At 45.1% G+C, this 24,396-nt stretch overlaps 1 protein-coding gene across 2 annotated transcripts; it reads right to left on the reverse strand.

The window, feature by feature from the left end:
• Window positions 1-519: 519 nt before the first annotated feature.
• GFRA3 (GDNF family receptor alpha 3) lies at window positions 520-20,359 on the reverse strand. 2 transcript variants are annotated; one of them, XM_081900310.1, is made up of 8 exons: window positions 20,089-20,359; window positions 10,951-11,229; window positions 9,686-9,778; window positions 8,524-8,851; window positions 7,416-7,525; window positions 6,621-6,755; window positions 4,608-4,747; window positions 520-3,920 (listed from the first exon to the last, which is right to left on the reverse strand). In XM_081900310.1, the coding sequence occupies exons 1-8, from the start codon at window positions 20,132-20,134 to the stop codon at window positions 3,780-3,782; spliced, it is 1,272 nt and encodes a 423-aa protein (XP_081756436.1). In that variant the 5' UTR covers window positions 20,135-20,359; the 3' UTR covers window positions 520-3,779. The 2 variants fall into 2 exon arrangements, with proteins under 2 accessions (XP_081756436.1, XP_081756435.1); XM_081900309.1 differs by lacking the exon at window positions 20,089-20,359 and adding an exon at window positions 12,844-13,579.
• Window positions 20,360-24,396: the final 4,037 nt, after the last annotated feature.

The following is a 24,396-nucleotide window of genomic DNA, read 5'->3' on the forward strand; positions in this document are numbered from 1 at the left end:
CTAAGGCGTAAACCCTACACAAATCTGGAGTGGAGTCCCTAAAAGGGCTGGATGACATCTTGCATGCCTCCTTCTGGCAACTCCTGCAGCCAAGCTGGTGCTGAACATATTGCTCTGCTTGTCTTTGGACTACGTCTGTGAAGCCAAGAGGGGGTCGTTGTCTGGGAAGCCCAGGATCTCCATACACACCACCACGACTTGCACCCTGGCAAGGTTACTGGTGCTGCTAGCACAGCGGTTTGACTTCACCCCTGGAGGCACACTCCATTGTCTCTCGAGGCAGATGAATGCCAACACATAGAGAAGTTGAGGCTTGAGGGTCAATGCTTCCTGTGTCAAGTTATATAAGCACAATTGAATTCTAACACCATAGGTTGCCAGGAGAGACTAGACATATCTCTCTGGTTTGGTTCCATTTTCAAACCTGTTGTGTGAGAGCTGCCTGCACTGTGCAATCACTAGATAGAACTGACATTTTGTGCATTTTTTGCTGAGTGTAAAGGAAAGGAACTCCCAGAGTTGTAAGATAAACTTTATTTTGGATATCATAGTCTGAACCACATTTGTAAGATATTGCAATGTACATTACAGCAGCTCTCAATGCTTCTGCTTCCTCTGTTTGCCAAAGAGACCTAAATTGTATTTTGAAGACGGATAACATTTTAGAGATTTCTATTGCCCTGAAGCTTTAACAAAGGCATGAGAGTTGCTGGTGTATTCAATAGAGACAAATTACCATTGTTACTATGTTAAGAAGCAGGAAATAACGTCACAACATTGAAAAGTCCACAGAGACTCAAATACTGTGTCACTTCAGCCAGATACGGAAAATGGAATTTCAGTGGAATGCACTAGAAATAAAAGCAGTTGGGGCGTGATCCAGTCCACTGCAGATCCAGCAAGCAGTTTTGCCCCTTCCCCCACATACCCATGTAGGAGGAGAAAGGGACCACACTTTTCTTCCGCCATACAGCCTCCCTCCCTCCACAGAGCAAGTAGTTTATGTTCTGGAGCACAAGTAATTTATAGCAAAGTGACAGGGGGAGCGGGGCTGAAAGAGGATGGTGAGAAAGGCACGTGGACCTAAGAAGGCACCCACTTACTCTAACCAGGGAGAGCTAGAAAACAAAGCTCAAGCAAGGGTTGCCAGCATGCCTGCAAGTACCTCCTATGGTTCCCATGGAAGGTCTCTGTAAATAATCCCCTTAAAAATCCAATGCACAATATTTTGCTCAATTGCTGCTTGCACTGAGCCCCCCCAGTCTAAAAACATCCCCACATTTACATGGATGCCAGGACTGGACACACTCCCTTACATGCTGAACAGAGAGAAAGTGCAAAGAGCTTCTCTCTTTGAATGCATAAGAGGCTGAGGTCCCCCCACCCCATTGATAGCAGGGCTGTATACACTGTTGTGGGCCACTCCCACACCATTTGGTGGCCCTGTCTCTTTTTCTGTTCTTTTAGATGTGGCAGCCATTATATATATTCTGCCATGCCCCAAGGTAGCATTTTGTGTAATTTAAACACCTCTGGAGCCGCCATTTTATGACTGGTGCTCACAGCAGTTTTTCAAAATTTCACAAGTATGCCCTGGCCTAAAAAGGTTGGTGACCCCTGCTCTACTGGGACCAATCCCACTGCACATGGGTACTGGACCTATTGTGGACTGGGTTGTGGACTTGAAATCTTACAGTAAGTATGCTTCTTAGCTGGATAAAATTGCTGAACTTTATTTTTGTAACTTGCTATGTTGTAAGCCTGATTTGGCAACTGAACTAGAATGGAGAACAGTGTTGTGAAATGCAAATTGGCTTATGGGAAAGCATTTACAAATGAAGTTTAAGACTTCCCATGATTTTCCACTCAGGACTTGCTTACCCTAAGGAATGCTGTAAAAACATTTGCACTGTTGAGAAAGCTTTCAGCTTATATGGATACTAAGCCTGTTCCAAGGTCTGGATTCCCACAACACTTCAGGTGCCTGGATCCAATACATATTCTGTGCCAGTATTACACTGCCAAACCCAATATTTGTTCCCCCCCTTTTTTTAAAAAAAACAATAAGCTTTTATTGTAACCCTTTCACATTCCTTGCCTTGTTTTTCAGAAGACATGCTTTCAAAGTTATCTGTACAGCTACAACAAGCTACAAACATTTTAAAAACACTAGTCATCCCTCATGTTACATTTGCTTCAGGTTGCGTGTTTTCAGGTTGCGTCCTGCGGCAACCCGGAAGTACTGGAAAGGGTTACTTCCGGGTTTCCCCGCGCACGCATGCGCAGACGCGCAAAATGACATCACGCGCATGTGCAGAAGCAGCAAATTGCGAACCGCGTGTGCGCAGATGCGGGTTGTGTTCTTTTCAGGTTGCGAATGGGCCTCCGGAACGGATCCTGTTCACAACCAAAGGTACCACTGTACAAGCAAATCCTTTTTTGCCTTCAGCAAAGAGCTGGAATAATAATAAACACCATTCCCACTGCAGAATGGATTGGCGGGCCTTTCCAAATGATACCTCAATGTTTGAGACCAGTAAATGTACATAGAAACAGAGCCTATGCTGGTGGGCAGTACAGGGATGCCTTCACTGGGCACAAATAAGTAACTCATACCTGGATGAGAAAAACATGAAATTCACAGAGGCATTGTCGTCACTGGTTGATGTGGTAGAACATTCACAGGAAGATGGATTGTGCCCTTGTTCCCCACCCACTCCCAAATATAGGGCAGGAAACTTTGGCAACCACAACATTGTCCATTTTTCTTGGGGAGTAGGAGAGAAACAAGATGCAATACTGACTGCATCTTTCACAGCCACCAAACAGCAACACAGGGAGGTTGTAGCAGTTAGCTTGCTACCTCTTCCAAAAATTTGAGCAAGCCAACAAGGAAGTGGTGACACAATGGGGGTGTGAATTATTAATGTGTGCCTAGAAATGGACAACATACCACTGCAGCACAAAAGAACAGCAGTTTACACCACACAAATATTTACACCTGGAATTATTACATTATGGATAAATGTCTGGTGCTACAGAATGTACAGAAACACATGTGGAGGGATGCTTGGTAGCCACATATGGAAAAAAAATATTTGCTCTGCAGCTCAGGGGAGAGACTTCATTGCTCCGAGGAAACTCTGGTGGGTAACATCTTAGTAAGCCTGCATGCAAATTCCTATGAAAGCCTAGAAGGCTCATATAATACCAGACAGGAAAGTTGTATGTTACTGAGATGAATACAGACGCCCAGCCTAGCTCTGAGGTGTTAAATGTCTCATGAGTCACAGAAAATGGGGCAGAAAAGGGTTAAGTGCAGAGGATACAATTTAGCATCACTGTCAAGTTTTGTTTTGTATGTCTAAAGAAATGGACATGCGTACACACATGGCCCTGAACACCACCAAGGAGTAGAGGATCCAGATTTGGGGGCAGAAGCCTGAAGCCAGAAATAGCATTTCATTTGCTAGTCTAGAGGCAATGGGCGCCTTCCTCTTAAAATAAAAAATATTGGAAGGCAATAGGTCCCTAGAATCTCCAAGCTGCCTGCTTTCTTTTCCTTGTGGGCACTGGGAAGAGAACCAACACCCCTGCTCCTTTCACAGGCAGGCCAACCTTGCATAGAACAGCGAGTGAAAGTGGCAGAGTTCTAGGCAGACGGGGGTGAGCCCTGGGAAGAGGCTTGCGGTGGTCAGTGCTTCCTCTTTGGCATGAAACAATGTCCAGTTTCCCTTCTCATGGAATTACAAGTCAGGAGCAATGCCAGATGTATGATGTTATGGCGGACCAAGTAACAGAAGGAGCAGCGTGAAGGTCAAAGTGAGTGAAGAAAGATGGGCTCCAGAGTAGACAGAGTTAGGAAATGATCTTCCGTCTTGCATGAGGACCTCTGGCTGCATCTTACTTTTCTCAGCTTCCTAGAAAGGCAGAGAGAGAGAGAGAACTCATGACTGGATACATCTGCTGTCCGTCGCAACATATCATTTGAATCCCTCCTTTCCACACCAGCACCATTTCCACTTGCATGGTGTCCCCTGCTCTACTCAGAAGACCTGAGGACATCCTTGGGAACAAAGGTGCCAGCTTCTTTGCTCATCCTTCTCTCACAATAGAACACACTTAACTAAAGCAACCTTCACAGCTATCTGCGAATCACAGCTATCTGCCAATCACCCATTCCCACCACCCTTCTGAGTAATACCCCTCCCCACCTTCTCACTATATAGAAGGGTCTGGAAACTTCTGTTTCAGTGTATCTGAAGAAGTGTGCATGCACACGAAAGCTCATACCAAGAACTGACTTAGTTGGTCTTTAAGGTGCTACTGGAAGGAATTTTTTTTGTTTTGACTAAAGCAACCTTGTTATGCCAACCATTTGCTTTATAGGCGCATAACAACATACCTGATTCCACTTACGCTACAGATCAGGAATGGGAAACCTGTGGTCCTCCAGATGTTGCTGGACTGCAGCTGCATCGTCCCTCATTACTGGATGGATGGGAGCTTGGAGACCAGCAACTTCTGTGGGGCCACAGGTTCCCCATATCCCTGCTACGGATTCAGAAGAAGCTGGCTTTGTGTCAAACAGAAGGAACGGTTCGTACCCAACGCATTTCTGAAGTGAAAACTGTGCCATCTGTGCTGGTGGCATCTCCTTGGAAATTCAGGGAAGCTGTGAACTGCAGCTGCTCCTGAACCTCCATATTCCTCTGGTTTAAGATCATCTGAGACTGGATTGCACTTCCTGTAAAGCAGAGAACACACAAGAGATTGTGTGAGGACCTGAATGCGTGTATACAGTCAGGTTACACATTCTGGGTTCCGGAGACTTTGAGCGCCAGGTGTAACTAACAGGATAAATTATTGTAAGACACCCATGCATTGGTGCCTGAGAGGGAGCCAGCAGACCTTTTCTGCTCAGCTTTGGCTATGCATGCATCTACTGCGGGGGTAGAGAACATCAGACCCAGGGGCCAAATGCGGCCCTCCAGGGGCTCTTCCAAATCCCATGAATCACCCCAAGCCATGCCCTCTTCCCAGGCCACACTCTCAACAGCCCTGCTCTGTGCTCTTGAGTGCTTTTCTCTGACTCAAATATGTCCTTGAACAGCACCATCGCCTTTTGCTTGCCTGAATGACAGAGAGAAGTGTTTGTGTGTATGGAATTCTACAACTTTTTGCATGGCTTGAATACAGCCTGCTGAACCAAGTTAGGAGCCACTTTTATTAATCCACTCATTTTTGCCCCTGGCCCCACCCACTTATTGGCATGTGTGCCCCCCTCCCCCAAAGTTGCCTACGAGGGGATATGGCTCTTGAGCAAGAAAACACTGCACACTCCTTGTGTAGTTTGATTGATTTTAGTGAATCAACAAATTTTTTTAATTGATTTTTGATTGCCGAAGCATGTGGCAATTAACCCACTGCAAATCTACTCCGGAATTTGCCACTGTGCTTTAGGTGTCATGATTTAGCTGGGCTCCTGTTTCCATGCTGTAGGGGTGCATACAGGGAACACAGACCAGCCAATGTCTGCAGGGGCATGGCTTATCTTCCTTCCAAAGGGGAGCAGCACCTTTGGTCAAAGAAGAGCCCAAATCTTAAGGGGGGGGCATGAAAAACTTTTCCATAAATATAATCAACAGATAAGAAGCCGAGGCATTAAATGTTTATCAAGCAAGCTTTGGTTCTGTTTTACGTCCTCTGTGAGCTTTTATAGTCATAAAATATTTAAATCTTAGGAAGACCAAACATTTTAAGAGATGCGTTGACAATAATAGATAGAGAGAAGGGCAAAGTTAGGGCCAATATCTGATTTTATGCTCAAGAAGCAGGATCAATGAGCTGATGTAAAGTCCACTGGACTAGTTAGAACAAATGAATTTGTAAATGCCAGAGTGATTAATTAACGGGGTGGGGAGCCTCTGGTCTTCCAGATGTTGTTGGATTCCAACACTTATGAGCCCCAGTCAAAACATAGTCAATGGTTATAGGAGCTGTAGCCCAGTAACAACTTAGAGGGCTACAAGTTTCCCATCCCTTGCTTAACGAGCAACAAGGGATCAGAATAAAGGATCAGAATAAAGGACCTTTGTTTCCAAAAGAGGCTGACTAGATGCCTCTGGTAAATTTGTATGCAGGCAAGAGGCCAGTAGCTAGATGGGAAGGGGTAACTATTGCTAGACTCCAACTCCCATCAGACCCAGACAATTTGCCCTCAGGGATGATGGGAACAACAGCTGGAAGGCCAAAGGTTTCCCACTCTGGAACAAGATGTCTCTGTTTGTAGCCAACTTCTGACATACAACCTCTAATATTATGGATGTTTCTAAACAACGAATAAGTTGACAGATCTTTCTCTTATGAATTTCTCTGATCCTTTATAAGCCGATTTTCTTGAGCAGCTTCAATGAAAAGGTGGATTTAAATTTAATATATGCATAAAATCCAGTGGAGGTATTCTCTGGATAGAGAAGTACTTTGTTTTGCCTGTCCTGAATCTGCTGCCAAATTAATTTAATCAGGGAAAAGTTGACTTCTAGTATTATTATAAAAAGGGGATAACAATTAATAGGGGTAGATGGACTAAATGTCTGGCATACGTTTGGATGACTTACTGAGGCATCTGTTGCTGGCAAAGGAGCGGAGGACTTGCTCACAATCCTCCTTCTGATTGCCACTGTCCTTGCAGGAGCACCACAGTGTGACGTCAGTACTGGAATTGCTGGCATAGTTGGGGGTCATAGGTGTACCTATTTCAAGACCGAAAAAAACAAAGAGTCAGAATTTTCCCATATGGAATACCAATGAGTCAAAAGATACAGACCCACCAGTCTAGGCATGCTTTCCATAACCCCAGAATGTGCTATCTCAATCTGCTCAATTCAACATCCTGCCAATCTCAAACTCTTTCTAAGGATTTTGGATGTGAAGTCGCTCTGTGCTCCAGATTGGCGGGAGGGAAAGGTATAAAAATATATCTAATTTTAAAAATTGTAATTAACTAAAGCATAACCACACTGTTGCTGTGGTCAGCCAAATGCTTCATAGGCAGGGCATGAAGTGATCCTGTTTCTGGCATCAGCATATCAAAATCAGAGGCGTAGACATGGATACTCAATTTTGTTACCATGGCTAATAACCACCTAACATAAGAAACTGATGGTTAACATTCCTCCTCCAACTTCAGAGTGAACGTGAAAGTGGAATAGTATTCAGCTATAAGGGAAAGGAAGATGGACCAAGTCTTCAGAAGAGGGAGTTTCCTACAGCTCAGAGAAGCTTACGCTCCTTTCTCACTCTCTGTTCCATAGACCGGGAAGGCAGGACCTTACATTGCACCCCCCCCAGGTATGTCTAATGGTATAACCCTCATCAAGCTCCCAGTGTATTCCTCTGGGCCCAGCACATACCAACCATCCCCATGTAAGCCTGCAGGCATGCAGCATGGTTGTGCGGAGAGCAGCCATCTGAAGATGTGCCTGAAGGCTTGCATTGCCCTTGGAAGTCTGCCAGCCGGGATCTGGTGGAAGATAACAATATCAGAACGAGGGCTTTCTTTACCACCACAGAGATTGCTTTATTCATTTGTCTTGTAGTTTATAAACCAAAGCCACTTTTTAGGCAAAGCCAAGCAACATCATAGATCTTCATTTTAAAAGTAATAGCTATATTAGGAATGGGCAACTGATGGTTCATGGCTTACGTGGCTCCTGAAGCAGTGTTTTCTGGCAATACTTTATAGGACAGACATGTTAGTCCTACATCTCTCACATGTTTAATGTAATATACAAACATACAAGGGGACTGGGTGGAGCTGTGGTCTAAACTACTGAGCCTCTTAAGTTTGCTGATCGGAAGGTCAGTGGTTTGAATCCATGCAACGGGGTGAGCTCCTGTTTCTCTGTCCCAGCTCCTGCCAACCTAGCAGTTTGAAAGCACACCAGTGCAAGTAGATAAAAAGCTACTGCTGTGGCTGGAAGGTAAACAGTTTAGTCATGCTGGTCACATGACCTGGAAAGCTGTCTGTGGACAAACACTGGCTCCCTCGGCGTGAAGCGAGATGAGCGCCACACCCCATAGTTGCCTTTGACTGGACTTAACTGTCCAGGGGTCCTTTACCTTTTATAAACATACATATTGAGCATATGCTCTCCTTAAGAGCAAAGTCCTTTTTACTAGATGGTCTTCAATTTTATTATGAAACTGACCACCTCCAGCTCACAGACATCTGTCTGGAGAATAAAGTGGCTCTCAAGTATGTAGAAATTGTCCATCCCTGATTTAGGTGATGCTTTTCCTGATCTGGCTGTTTCAAAAACATAACAGATTGCATTTTAAAATTAAAATGTGTATAGACTGGGACTATCTAAATTGTTAGGCATTATGGAAACATATAGTTTTATTTCCTTCTTTTACTGTATCAAGTGTACAATCCGCCTGAGGATCCAGTTACTTGTGCCTCATACAACTAATAGCTTACTATGGCAGCCACCCCAACGCCCTTGGTGCCAGACCTACTTGCAGATATTGTCCTTCAGACAGGAGTCCAACAGGACGAGGCAGTTTGGCTTGCTGCTGCTGCTGCTCTGGAAAGAGCACTCCGGGACAATGGTATTCCAGCGCCGCTCACCACAGACCTCGTCTTGACAAGGGCAGAAGAGAAGGCTCTTGGTGAAATCCGCGCTGATCCTCTCAAAGAAGTGTCTCAGGTGTCGGTGGCATCTGCGCCGATCACAGGTGGTCTCTGTGCTGCAGGTCTGGGCATAGAGTGAGCGCAGACGCATGCACTTGTGGTTCAAGTGGCAAACGTTTGTGGCATGCAGGCAGGGATTTGTCCTATCCATAGCTATATGGGAGCCAACAAAAGTCACAGAAAGACAAGAATATATAGTGGGTTCCAGAGATCATTTCCATGAAGATGTGGATTAAACACGAAGAAAATGTAGTCAAAGCCATTTCCAATATCACTTTGCAATTCAGAAATTCATTTATTTACACCTGCTTCCTTTTCCTTCATAGTTTGCCCTGTGTGAAGCTTTAGATTGTAGACTCCTTGGAGTAGGCACTTGTCCTTCTGTGCTCTGAAAAGCACCATGCACACTGCTGTTGTTGCCCAGGGTAATCTACCCAGATACTCTGTGCAGCATCAGAGTAGACTTGAAGGCTGGGGGAAGCAATCACATGGGTGGGTTCTACCCTTATGCAGAACCTCATTTGGGAAGATTTTATACTAGGCCAGAGTTTTGGTGGGTGGCGCACTCCTATTCTCTGTGTACACACATCAAAAGGTGTGATACCTTCTACATACCCAGTGAGTTTTCTTTTGGCTGCTACTGCTGTTACCTCTCAGAAGATTCCTCTCAGAATAAAACTTTTTTTCTGTGGAAAATTTACCTCACAGGACTACTTTATCTTTGAGAGTCTTATACTTTCTGCTTTCTGTTCCATTATAATAACAGTTATTTCTGCCTTTCAGATTTGAGTTTGTGTTTTATTTTTGGTCTATGCTGATATCCCTCACCTCTAGACCATATGTTTACCCTGGAATCCTAGCATTAGTCTGCTTGACGCTACCTTTAAATTGCTTATAAAACATTTCCTTTCTCCCTAAAAAAACTCAGCTGTAGTATGTAGGTCCTGAGGAAAAGAAAAGACAACCAAATGTTAGTATAGGTTCTACCTGAAATCCTAGTTGACAGTTTGTTGTAATTGGTCTTTGAAGAGTCTTCATTGTCTGCATCTTCATAGGGTGACACCTCTAAATGAAAGTCATCTGTGCAAAATAAAATTATTTACTTAGGAGTCACACTATAACCATGTTCTGTGTGTAATGAATAAAACAGAAAATCACAAAATACGAACTCTAAAAAAAAGGTAACCAAGGCAGCAGAATGCAACTCTAAACATATCCAATTACATAAAAGCACAAGAGCAATACAAAGCTAAAACACATGTCAATCTAGCACAGATTAAAATTCTTTCAGCGCTAAATTAAAAACAATGAAACAGCATTAAAAAATAATTTCATAAAAAACTGGGTTAATTGAAAACTATTTGCCTGGTACCAACATTTATTAATGTAGGTGCAAGGAAAACTTTGGAAAACCAATAAAAATAATTGGCAAAAAAGGGAAAATGCCCCAAGGGACAGCATGCCCTGTTCAGGGAAGTTTTTAATGTTTGAAGTTTTATTCTGTTTTTAATGTTCCCCAGACTGGCTGGGGAAACCCAACCAGATGGGCAGTGTAGAAATAATAACTTGTTGTTGTTGATTATGATGTTATGCCATAAAGGAGAGGCCACAACAGAGAAGGCCCTCCACTTTCAGCGTGGGAGAGCACTTGCAGGCAGCTGCATGTGGAAAAGAAGTCTATCTACATGTTCCCAGTTGGCTCCTTAATGTGGGGGCCGGGGCACATAAAACTAAGCAGGAAATGCTTAAGATTTTAATTAACAGAAAGAGAAGAACCACACCTCAGTCTAAAAAACAATTATGAGGGATCTTTTTTGATTTTGACATCTATTTTAGAATATTGTCAATGTAAACATTCAAATATATATGTTTTTATTCTTTTTGTAAACCATCGTGGAAAATAAAATTTCAAGGTAGCAAAGATTAAGCAATGGGTTTCTAATAGCTTTCTATTCTTTGGGAGGAGCCATAGCAGAAGATCCAAAAATCAACCCTCAGCATCTCTGGTTAAAAAGAATTTCAAGAAACAAGGCTAGATGTAGGAAGACTGAGACCCTGGGGAGACACTTCCTAGTCAGCCAGACAACTGCTAGTCTTGAGTTGGTGCAAATTTTTTTGTTTTGTTTTTGCAATCAGGTCCAAGGGTCTTCTCCCAGATATTCAGGTATTGCTCTGGAGTGGGGCACACAATTCTTATCCTCCCGCCACCAGTGATAATACAAAATGAAAAGTGAGCAAAGCTTCTATCTCACCAAAATGAACAGTCCAGTAGATGCGCAGGCACAGCTGCTCCAACTTTCGTGTGCGCCGGTGACACTTGCATTCCTGAAAATAACTGTTTCTTACAAATGTTCCTGCCGCGAAGCATCTGTTCCTGGTTTCTTGGTCAGGGAGGAAACTGCTCTTGGGAAAAGACTGGGAACAGTTTTGCAAGGTCTGATAAGCGGCGCTGCAGGCAGGCTCAGCCAAGCAAAGGGTCTCTGCTGTTATACAGGTGTGCGGCTGATCAAGAGAGAGAACAAGGAGGCCTCCTGTTCAAGTAGAGAGAGTGTGTGTTAGCATTTCATAAATTCACATGCTGCAGCCACTTTCTCATCCCTTCAAGGGCACAAGCATAAGCTCCTGCTTTTTGCTGAATTAAGCAATCTGGAATGTTTATACTGCCACAATCACTAATGTGGATTAGCACACATGTATGCTTTGCCTATCCTGTTGTTCATATTATCAAGGTGGGGGGGGGATGTGTGGGATTCAAGTAACAAGTCCTACTGGAGGAAGCAAAGACAAGGACTCCAGCTAGTGCAACAGGACTTCCCTCACTGTCCCCCCATTGGCTTTTTTTTGGGGGGGGGGTGAGTTCAGTCAGAGCTGTAACTAGGGGGAGGGGGGTAGTCTTTCTCTTGCCCTATGTTAAGCCTCCAGAGGACTCCCACTGAGGCTCCCTGTGTGTGTGTGTGTGTGTGTGTGTGTGTGTGTGTGTGTGTGTGTAAATGTAGAAGAAGAGGAGTTTGGATTTGATATCCCGCTTTATCACTACCTGAAGGAGTCTCAAAGTGGCTAACATTCTCCTTTCCCTTCCTCCCCCACAACAAACACTCTGTGAGGTGAGTGGGGCTGAGAGACTTCAAAGAAGTGTGACTGGCCCAAGGTCACCCAGCAGCAGCAGGTGGAGGAGCGGAGACGCGAACCCGGCTCCCCAGATTTTGTGACTACCGCGTAGGGGTGGGGGTGTGCCAAACTGGGTCTTTGACCCGGGTGAAATAAAGCCTAGTTTCGTCCCCGATTTGGAAGAAGTCTCAAAACAGTGTAAAGCAGGAAGAGAAAGGGTGTTGTTCCATCTGGCAAGCTGAAAAGCTTGTTCTGACAAAACAAACGCCATAGTGCTACACTTAATTCCTCCCATTGCTATATTATGGTTTTTATTTTGATATTCCAACTGATGTGTATGAGAGTTCTTTTTACAAATCTACATTTATCTATCTCTTGCTGTTGGCAATTGATAATTGCTAGCATGTAAAGATCACCACTCCTTGCATTAAATGCTTTTTAGAAGAAAGGAAGATCTCCACACTTTAATCTATTCTTCTGATATAAAATCAAGAGTTTCTAAAGCCTTTTTTTTAAAAAAAGCAGCAGTGTCCAGTTGGGCAGGATTATACTTTGGCGTTGAATTTTGGTGGAAATCTACATTTTGGTGAAATAGATGGGCCCAGTCTTTGACAGCAGTGCTGTTTGAACCTCCAGTTCACTTCAGCAATTTGGCACCAGCTCCAGACTCACGTCCTGATACTTACATAAGTGTCAGAAATGACAGCTACAGACAGACTTCCTGGTATCACGTTTGGCATCTTACTATAACCACTAATAAATAGACTCATTTCAGGTCCAACCAGTTACTGCAGTGGTTTCTATATTTGAATGTGAGCCAAATGGAGAACAGCGCAGACTGAACCATGCTTGAAGGGCAGATGTTCTTGTCCTTGAAAAATGACAGTTGCAGAAATGAAACGCTCCTCAAATTTCTATCACATACAACAGGGGTGGGGAAACTGTAGGCCCAGGGTCCAAATGTGGTCCACTAGATCTATCTGGCCCCTAGGGCTCCCTTGAGGTCTGAACTCCTCTAGCTTGGCCTTGTCCCTCACCAGCCTTGCTTGGTGCTCTCCTCAAGTGCTTTTGTCTGTCTGGAATGTGTCCTTGGATTGTGATAAAGCTTCTTCCTTGCCTGGATGGAAAATGGAAAGATACGTGCGCATGAGGGCCTTTAGAAATCTCTGGCATGTGTGTGGCTGGGAATGGAGCTTTCAGTAAAAAATAAGAGCCCCATCCACTTTTGTCTCCGGCTTTTCCCACCCCTCTCAGGTGTGTCATGAGGGAATGTGGCCCTCAAACTGAAAAGGTTCCCTACCCCAACATAGAAATATGGCCCCATTCTAAAACACTCATATTCCTGTCCACCATCTCTCATTTTCCCCAGTGTGCTTTTGATTTACATTCAGTGTTTCTCTTCGCATATTGATTTTCAATTTTTATTATGGCTTGGTTAACATCCATTGAATCCCAAGCATTCTTACTATACACTTAACAACAGACTTTAGGAAATTCGGACAGATCACTTCCACAGCATAGACTTAAAGCACATGGGCTTCCCACATAGAATTGTGAGAATTGTGACTCTGTGATGGGTAGATAACAGTTTCCAGGATTTTTTAGAGAGCCATGTGCTTTAGATGTATTTTAAATGTATGGCAGGGATTTGACTATATAGCGTCCCATGGAGTTATGCAGGGGAAAGGGGGCAACTGTCTTACAAAGTATAGCTGCTGCAACCATCTTCCATGTCTCTCCCACCGCCACACCTCATATGGCAGGAGGAACACAACCATCGCATAGGCGCCGACTCCATGGGGCCTGAGGGGGCCCGAGCCCCCTCAAAAATTCATTTGGGGGGGCTCTGCCCCCCCAATAATTTAAGAAAATTATTGAGCGAATGTGTGGTCCCTGGAGCCGGAGCGCAGCGGCAAAAATCAGGGAAAAATAAGATCGGGCGGTCGTGAGGGAAGGCAGAAGCTGCTGCTTTCCTGCATTCTGCCTCAGGGTCTTACTGCCCACACGCTTCTGTTGCTGCGTTTGCTCAAACTCAACAAAGAGCAGGGAATCCCCTGCCCTCCTGGCAAGCAGAGGGTTAAGGAAAGGATCGACTCCTAATTCTTTCCTAGTCACACTGCGTGCAGGCTCCAGCCCACCACCTCCTCGCAGGCAGCCGAAAAACATGCAGGTGGGAGAGAGAGAGAGAGAGAGAGAGGGCTGGCTTGGGGGGGGGGACTTTTGCCTTCCTTTCCTCCCCCCCCCCACCCTGTTAAACTCTTCCCCTGCATTCTTAGCAAGCTGCTTCTCCGCACACCCCTCTTGTGCTTCTTGTCCCTTCTGTGTTTTTCCTTCCCTCCCCATTTAAAACGTGGTGACAAAGCACGGATCCACATGGATCCTCAGGATTTTTGCATTGGGTCACCCCAAATTCACCATCAGATCACATTACATGTCCATGGCTACAGTCTGTACCAAAAAAAACACGCACCCACTGTTGCCTGGGGCTGCAATGGTGCAAAAACATGGTTACAAAGCATGGATCCACAGGATCTTTGCACTGGGTCACCCCAAATTCACCATCAGATAACATAGCATGTCCATGGCTACAGCCTGCACCAAAAAAATCACGCACCCACTGTGGCCTGGGGCCACAATGGTGCAAAAACGTGGTTACAAAGCATGGATCCACATGGATCCTCAGGATTTTTGCATTGGGTCACCCCAAATTCACCATCAGATCACATAGCATGTCCATGGCTACATCTTGCACCAAAAAAATCACGCACCCACTGTTGCCTAGGGTCACAGTGGTGCAAAAACGTGGTTACAAAGCATGGATCCACATGGATCCTCGGGATTTTTGCATTGGGCTACTCCAAACTCACTGTCAGATATTAAAAATCTTTATAAAATAGAGAATTAAATACATACAGAATGTTAAATTTTCAGTTTCGAAATATTAGTACTAGTTTAGTACTGTATTTCTATATTACTATAGTACTGTATTAGTTATTTTCAAATACTTAAATATTTTTAGGGTGTAAGACCCAATTAAAGCCCGTTATTTACATACAGTATTACAGTATTTACATACAGTATTAGGCATACTGTATTAACTTTATTAACTGTATTAAAGCATTAACTTTGAGATATTATTTTTATTTAATGAACCCTCAGCCTTATTCAAAGTAAGCTTAAATTAGCTATTTCACTTATTAATCAAAGCGCTATTACTGTGCGACAGCAATATTTTATGTTTTATTCTTTTAATGATAGTTTAGGATTTATTTAAATATCATTTCAGTCTTTTCAGAGCTATAAATTCACTGCTCTGTAATAGTCTATAAGCATAATTGTTACTGTAAATTAAATTAGCTTTTTACGAAAATACCGTGCGTGTTTATGTTTTGTTTCTTTTTTCAAAGCCAAAAAGTGTTTCAGGCTTGTCGAGTTTCCCGGAGTGTGGAGTTATAGAGAGTCGAGTTTTCGGGGTTCTAATGTTGATCATATGACTCTACAATACTTTTAAAAAACTTTAAAACTCACTAATTTTCATCTAAAATTTAGAAAACTTCCCGGGGCAGGACCACGGTATGGGCCCCCCCAATATTTTTTATAAGTCGGCGCCCCTGATCTGCAGGGATACCACAACCATTCGTGTAGGGAAGGGAGGAAGGGCCAGGCAACTGTCTAATCAGGGCAATCACAGCCCACAATCCGAAGAGCAGCCAGGTGGATGGAAGTGTTGTGCCAGTGATAGGCTTACCCCTGGGTGTGGGGGAGCACTACCAACCACCAACCTTGTCCTACCTGGGCAGGAAGTCCCCTAAACCTTGGGGATGGGAGTACAGCCAACAGGAGTACAGCCCACTACAGAAACAGAAGCTGGCTGCAAATGAGACATGCACCAGGGAGGAGATGCAGAAGTAGAGGAAGGGAAGTGGGGCCAGGATGGATAGCTGGCTGCCTAGGGAAAAAAGAGAAATAACAAGCAACAAGGGGTCAGGCAACAGGTCCTCTTTGCCCAGTGTGCCCAACAAGGACGGCAAAGGAGCTTCCAACACCAGCTGCTGGTGCACAACCAGTTTCAGCTATAGCACTCTCTGAAGCTGAAGTGGGACAGTTGTTCTACTGCAGGGTTGGCTCCTCACCTGTCATCTGGTGCCCAAGGCCCACAGCAGCTCTAATGAACCTTTGCAGTCTGGCATTAAGCGTAATGTCTTGGATCTGACAATGCTCGGCCTAGATCCTCTGTCGCTGCCTGGAATTTTAGGGTGCCACTTGCAGAAGCAAGGATGCAAGGAGGTAATGAGCGCCAGCACAGATAACCCTTTCTGGATCAATTAAGCCCAGGGGAACAGCTCAAAGGCAGGTAAGCAGATGAACTGGGGCAGGCATGGCCAAACGTAGCCCTCCAGATGTTTTGGGACTACAACTCCCATCATCCCTAGCTAACAGTGGGAATTGTAGTCCCAAAACATTTGGAGGGCCAAGTTTGGTCATGCATGAACTAGGGGTTTAAACCACAAAAAAGAAACTGAGCAGTTTCTCTAGAGAAAATAATAACCTTCACCATTTTTACATGGTGATTAAAATGCTACATGCTGCTAACTACCATGCTGTTTACCAATGCCCTGTGAGATGCAAAAGGGAGAAGCAAGGGATATAGGGTCATTAGCTATGATGTTCTGCATAATTTCAATAGAGAAGTAAATGCTGACAGATATAATGCCACCAAATGCTGTTTCAATACACACAGAAAGTCAGTGATATAGCAGATGGGTAGTGATAAACATCACATTTCACTACTAAATTACTCTTTATTACTCAATCAAGAATATTATCCATGCTGGCTATATACTACCTCCAGAATCAGATTCCCTCTGAATACCAGCTAAAGGGGAACAACATCAGGAGCGTGCTGTTGTGTTCATGTGCTACTAGCGGAGTTGCCAGAGACAGCTGGCTTGTAGATATGGGAAATGAGATGCTAGACTAGATGTACTTTCAATCTGATCTATCAGGACTCTTATTGTGTTTCTTACCGCTTGTGATGGATACTGATTCAACATCTCTCAGTACAGGTGGTCACACATATCTCCCAGGTCATTAAAAGTATCCAGTTGCAATAAGGTAAAGGACCCCTGACAGTTAAGTCCAGTTGCGAACGACTCTGGGGTTGCAGCGCTCATCTCACTTTACTGGCCAAGGGAGCCAATGTTTGTCCACAGACAGTTTTCCAGGTCATGTGGCCAGCATGACTAAGCAACTTCTGGTGAAACCAGAGCAGCGCATGGAAACGCCGTTTACCTTCCCGCGGGAGCAGTACCTATTTATCTACTTGCACTATAGGAGCCTGCATTCGCTCCATAGGACGCACACACATTTCCCCTTCATTTTTGGAGGGGGAAAAGTGTGTCCTATAGAGCGAAAAATACGGTATTTATCTACTTGCACTTTGAGGTATTTTTGAACTGCTAGGTTGACAGGAGCTCGGACTGAGCAACGGGAATCTCCGTTGTGGGGATTCGAACCGCCAACCTTCCAATCTGCAAGCCCTAGGCTCAGTGCTTTAGACCACAGTGCCACCCGCATCCAGCCAGTGGTACAGCCAGTGGTATATCTATCTAAAATTAATATAATCGTCATTGTGTTATGTTTCTAGATTAAAGTTTGTGAACCAATTCTGTGGGGGATCCAAGGAAGGAAATTTGGTTTCCCTGCAAGTGAACAATGCATGTGGTTCCATAAAGGCTGACCCTACAACTGTTTACCAAGCAGTATATTTTCATTTACAGTACTTGTTAAATTTCTTTATTGCCCTTCATCTGAGGATCACAGGGTGGTTTACAATATAAAAAACAAAAATGCATAACATAGTAAAACAAAAATAATAAACACCCATAAACACACACAGTTTAAAAGGCCATAGGTTGTTTAATAAGCCAAAGGCCTGAGAGAAAAGGAATGTTTTTGCCTGGCATCTAAAGATATGCAAGAAAGCACCAGGTGAGCCTCCCTGGAGAGAGCATCTCACAAGCAGGGAGCCACCACAGAAAGGGCTCATTGTATCCTTTCTGTTGAGTAAATGTGCATAGGATTGTAGCCTTAAAACTCTATATTGCCTTATCCCAGAGTTCAATTCTACCACGCAAACTAAAGATGAACACAAGTTTCAAAAATAAAATAAGTCTTCATATTAGTTTAGTCTGGAATGAGTCACTTGTGAATTATGTTAATACAGGGTAGAAAGCAGAATAGTGTTTTCATGTTTGACAAAGCATTTTGACTCACTCCCATGCAATCTGTGCATGTGTTAATGTAGGAAAGTGAGCAGATTAGAGCTATTCTAACAAAAGTATGTTTTATATTTTCAGATCACGGATACAGTAAACACAACAGCCCTTTCTGTGATATTTTCATTCATGATACAAAAAACCCCACCCCATTACCAGTATTTCCCTAGTTTACAATGTCCTGTTCCAGGTGACGCAAGGACAGAGCAGCTGACAGTTAACCATGGACAGTACTGGACTCAGTTTGGTATTAGTTGCATGTTCAAACCCAGGGGCAGGTTAAGAAGCAAGGTCAAAGGCAATCTGAAGTCAAAATGTGAGATGTGGGGGAGGTCTTGAATTGAACAGCTAGGTAGACAGGGATGCGGTCATCAGGGCAATGGAGCAAATTTACGGCTAGAGCACTTTGTGCCATGAACTGAATGATTTTTAGTCTGAGCACAGCAGCAGGGCATCTGGGTTGCCTGAGGATTTGGTCTACTCGTGAATAGCTTTTTTCACACAAGTATCACTTTACTCTGGTGTAGTGCTTGTTCCTCAGGCTTGCACTCCAGTGCCTAACTAAGCCTGCACCTTCAGGTACCTGTGCTTCCTAGGGCTCAGTGGCTGTCCAACATCCCACGGCCCCTTGCTGCCCCATGGCATGAGCTGCTTTGGAGAGCTCTAGGTCATCCTTGGAAGATTCCACCCGCAGCAGCATGACAGATAATGCCATGCTAAAATTCACATCAGATGGAATGTGCATTTCATTTTAAAATGGTCCTCTTCCTCTTTCCTTCCTGCATTAGCAACCCAAGAACTGTCCGTGTTTGATTAGACCTTTCTATGTTATATTAGACCAAGGATCCACCTAACAGTACTCTGTATCAAACAAATCTGTCTGGGAAGCTCACAGAGCTAGACGGAGATAGCTGTCCCCTGATGTTGCCCCTGACAAGTGTGAAACGCAACTTAAAAACCAATATAGCCAGTGTAGGATATGCAAATTAAATGCAGACCATACATATGCATATATTTAAAATATATATAAACGTCATGTGAAAAACCCTTCTGATCGTATTCCACAATCGGAACATACACAGATCTAATTTTGGGCCAATTTACAGTATAAGAAAACGACTCCATCGAGCAGGCGAGTTGTACGTTGCAAACTGCTCCTATAGCGCGCTGCGGAGCGGCTCTAACTCTACGGCTGAGGAAAGGGTCACAGCCCTTCTCTGGTCGGCAAACAGCTTGGCAGCCACTTGCCGAAAGTTTCTCCGACAGAGAAAGCAGCCTGGCACTCGAAATGGAAATCTGCGATCAAATCTTTATTCCCGCAAATCAGCTACCCCGTAAGCAACAGGCACTTTCTCCCCTCCGTTAGCAAGCGGCGGAATAGGGACTGCGCTGTTCCTCCGTAGCCTTTTATATGGCCGTACAGTACATCCCTCTTTCCTTTCTCTCCCAGCACCCATCAATAACGCCATCGGGGATCTGCCTGGCCTGAACACACCCAAAGTGATTAGCAAACAGGGTGGTCAGACAGTCCTCCCCGTCGCCGCCTGCAAATCCGAGACGCCGAGCGCGCGCTGGAACAGAAACCTGGACAGACACCGCCCCGCCGAGAGAGACACGCGCAGCCCGATCCTGAGCGGGCTTACATGGAAGCAAAGTCCGCTCAGGGGGCTCGCCTCCCAGCAAGACGGGCATAGGATGCCAGACCCTCTTTGCCTTGAGACAGGGGGGAAAAAACTACAGAGAAAGGATGGTCCTATTAGAGACAGCGGGGCGCAAAACAAAAGCTAAAAGACGCGGATGGGCACACAACTTCTCCCTTGACCCGCCGCAGAGCGCCCGATTCTCTATTCCCGTAACCCCAGCGCCAGTCCCGCACGACGGCGAGGGTCGCCAAGCAAGCCGGAGGTGGGGTAGGGTAGAAAACATACAGCAGATCCAACACCGCCTTTCCCCCGCACCGGACCCCTTTCTCAACGGCGCCCGCCCCCCACGACGCCCCATTACCGGTTCGGGAGAGCAGCAGCAGCCCCAGCAGCAAAGGGAGGCCCATGGCGGAGGGAAGCGCAGCAGGCGCAGCACGCGCGGTCACTCCACTCCGAGCCGGTCTTGCGAGGGAAGGGCTCACATGCTCCGCTAGTTCAGCGGGGACTGGGCAGCCTCGCGTGGCCACCTGCTGCCAGCCTGCCCTCGTCGTCCCGCCTTCGCGGGGACTCGCCTTCTCAGCTCGCACTGGGCAGGTGCGCGCGCGGAGCTACAGCGGGAGGCGGGAACTCGCCGCCGGCGCGCGTGAGGGGAGGGGAGGGGCGCAGGAGTAGCGCCCTGGCGGAGCGCGGCAGGAATGGCCCGCCTCGCGCTAGGGCGCTTGCTCTCTCTGGGTGGGGTAGCGGTATGGATTGGGAGTAGGGGACAGGGTCAGCCCCGTCGTGGCCTTGGGGTTTGGTTTCTGGCGCTGGGAGGACGCTTCCCCTCACACAAGGAGGCGGAGCGGCCCCTGTTGCCTTTGAATTTTGTGAGCGGTGGAACCTCGTCCGGAAAAGCAGAGAGGACGGGTCTATTTTTTTTTCCCCCAGGTCTGAAAACGCCGCCCGGGAAAACGGGCGTGTCGCCTTCGCTTTTGTAGCCGCTCAGGCGTTCTTCTGGCGCGCGCACGTTTCCTCGCGCCGTGTTGCTCTCGCGCTCGTGAGGGGTGCAAACAAATAAGCGAGCTCAAAACCAACACTGTTGGAACTGTTTGCAAATATTGCTCATGCGGCACGCCATTTTAAAACATAAAGGAAGCATATAAATTTCACCCAGTCTTCCTTCAACACTTCAGTTAAATCTGAGAGGAGGGAGGGGGCAGATTTAGCACACAGCGTTGTTGGTCCATCTAGGCCAGTGTGGCTGCAGCTCTCCGGGTTTTCAGACAGGGGTCTTGGCCAGTCTTGCCTCTGCTGGAGGTGACAGTGATTTTTGCATGTTAAACTTGCTCTGGACTGCTTAAGGCCCCGCCTGAAGCTGGAGAGTTGCAGCTATCTCTCGGACATTGATCTGTCTTTTTGCGGGAGAAGGAGAAACTTAACCAAATGCAGCAGCAAAACGTGAATAAATTATTGGGTCACACAATTGTTGGATACATTCTGATTTGGGAACTTTTTTCCCCGCCTAACAACAGGGATCAATCTGGGGGACACTGTCCTTTGCTTGAATTTCCAAAACGTTTGGGCATCCTTGAGAGGCTGGTGTAGGGATAAAATGATTTTCACTATCAACCGTATTCCACACCAATTTTCTATATGCACTAGTGTTCTGAAGTCAAGAATGAGCAGTGAGATAGCTAGGCTTAACAATGAAATCCTGTTTATCATGGAGAAATACCAGGTATCTCCAAAAGAATCTCCAAAAGAATCTCCAACTGAAGGATTGGACAACAGAAAGGAATATGAGGGCATGGGAAGTCCATACACAGTTCTACTGCAACAATACTACAATAAGCTTGATATTTCAACTGATCCATTATTCTTATTCACAAATATAATTTCAGCTCAGACTTATATTTAAGGTCCTTCATGGCTCAGGCTCCTCAGAAGTGACCTTATATCTTTAAAGCATTTTTATATACTTTCATTGAAAACAAGTTTTGAGTTTCCATTTCCAGCATCCTGCAGGTGTTATTTCATACAATGTCTGAACAGAAACTTTAAATACTGTGTGGGATATTGCCTCCCGTCCTTTAATAAGGGCTTGTCCCCCAGGTATGTCACTAAAGTCAGTCCCTTAAGACATCTGCTGCCACCACCCACTGAATAGTAGAACTCTCCCTTTATATTTTATGGGACACTGGTGGTGCTGTGGGTTAAACCACAGAGCCTAGGGCATGCTGTTCAGAAGGTCAGCAGTTTGAATCCCCATGAGTGAGCTCCGGTTGCTCAGTAGAACATGGACAGCATGGCTCTGCCATTCACTTACCTAGTAGAGCAATTGGAGAGGTAAACTTAAGACTGTAATTCCACATAGCTGAGGGAACATTGCATTGAATTTAGTGGGACTTGCTTGTAAACATGCTTTGGATCATCTGCTGCAGACTGGGTCAATGTCTTCATGAACCTGTCCACTATGATTCCTAAGGTCTCACACTTTCTTCTAAATCCGGAGGCTCCCTATGCCAGAGCTTTTCAACCTTTTGGAGTCCATGGCTCCCTTGACCAATTACGTTCTTCCTGCGGCACCCCTGTGGGGCTCAGGAGCCCGGTTATGTCACCCATTGCCTGCTGGCAGCCTCTTACCCTTTTTCGAACACCCTCCCTTGTGGAGCATTCCCTCAGCCTCCTCTCATTTTCCCTCTCCTTGGGAGTCCTCAGGGCAGCAGTCTGTCTCAGCTCCTGGCAGTCAGCACCCCCTGGCCAGCCACAGAGGCACCATTTGCCTGGGGAGCTTGTAGCCAGGGATACTGCAACAAACAGCCACAAAAGCCTTTGGGAGGCAGAGACAAGAGAGGACACCAGAGAAGGGAGGGAAGGAAAGAGGGACAGAGGCCTATGTTGCCTGCAGCACCCCTGAACATCTTTCAATGCACTCCAGAGTGCCACGGCACACTGGTTGAAAACCCCTGCCCTATGCAATTGATGTAGATTTCCTATTTAGATTTTCAGGGCATAGGGAATCTGGATTTAGGGAGAAGAAAGAGTGGGACAGCAGTAGTTGGGAGGAAGACAATGCAAGGATGAGGGAGAATTAAAGGAAACACAGCTGGGTTCACAATCCACATTAAGCCAAGATATGGGCAGGCCCTTAATGGTCAAAACAGATCAGTTACTGCTTGTTCTGTACTATTATTGTTCATCATCTTGTTTGTATTATTGTGCATTGCCCTTTTCATCTTTTTGCTCATTGGAGTACATTAATGGTATATTTGTGGCTCTTATTGCTCTTTGTCTTTGATACATAGAGACCCTTATTGCTTAGTGTACTGTCTGAATTGGCACTGGTTGTACTAATACTTTCTCGTTTTAAGATCAGCCTGATCAGATCAGAAATTCCACAAAAAACCATTTCTGTTTGTAGCAACTGTTTGCCCACCATTTCAACCTCTGTCCATATCATTTTGAGCTTACAGGCCTCCATTTCCTTCTGATGGCAGTGTAGTTTTAAAGGTTCTTATGTTTATGCATTGCCATCTTCCATGGAGCACAGGTTTACCTCCCCAAACACTTATTTGTGTCAGGAGATTCAGCCAGATTCTGATCAGGAGGAGTTCAGCCTTCGGCCTTCTCAAGGTGATCCCTGCCTCTAAATCTGAAATGTGTTAGAATTGGAAAGGCGGCAGATCCTTGTAAGGAAAAGGCTATTTTAAATAATAGCCTTTTCCTTACAAGGCTTTCTTACAACCTTTCTTTGTTTTAACTTTACATTTTCTAGAATTCAGCCTTGCTATTGAAAACAGATCCTGGGGCTCAGCCCTGGCACAATTGAAGCCCTGGAGAAACGTGTGTTAACTTGGCTCCTGTTGCAGCCAAATAAAACTAAGTGTTCTTTAGCAACCTCTAGGTTCCACAAGTCTTATGAAGTGACATAACAGCTGCTGACAGAAATTTGGAGATCTTGTCAGCTACTCTTTCCTTGTTCCTAGTCTATTTATTATTATTATTACTGCTCAATATTTATATCTTGGCAATTCAAATAATTAGACAACACTCTGAGAAGAAATAGCTTTAGACAGGGCATGTGCAGTTTCCTAATCCTGATTCACATGTTTCTTTGTCTACAGTGGGCTGTCAAGAACAGAAACTTCTCATATTTTCTAACCGGCATGTGGCCAGCAGCTTGTGAAAAAGTTGATTCACCACCTGGCATGAGGCCTTTCTTGGATTAGCAGAAAGCACCTCTGAAGAAATTTCAGGAACTGAGTTTGGGTAACTTCCCAGTATATACTTCTCATGACCTTTGAAACATGCACTACAGTGTCAGAGTGAGAGAGAGAAAACATACTACCTAAAGCAGAGGAGAAGCTTCATCATTTGATAAGGTTTGTAAGAACATACTTTGAAAATCCATCAAATAGGAAAACTTGCATATGACGACTGCAGGGGTGTTTGTTTCTTCACAGAAGGCCAAGCTTTGCATGCAGTTCTTTTATAATATTGGAATGCTTCAAGATGCAAAGCTTCTTGCCCACAAGGCCTTTGTTTTCCCATTGTTTGTTGCCTGTGGAACTGCAATGGGCTATCCAGACAATTGTTAACTTTTCATTCTTTATAAGTTTGGTCATGCTGTTTCACCAGTGGAAAGAAAAGAGTTCATTCCCTGCCACTGGTTCCCTCATAATTCCCACCA

Source organism: Podarcis melisellensis, assembly GCF_964234715.1.
Source record: "Podarcis melisellensis genome assembly, chromosome: 2".
NCBI classification, from domain to species: Eukaryota; Metazoa; Chordata; class Lepidosauria; order Squamata; family Lacertidae; genus Podarcis; species Podarcis melisellensis.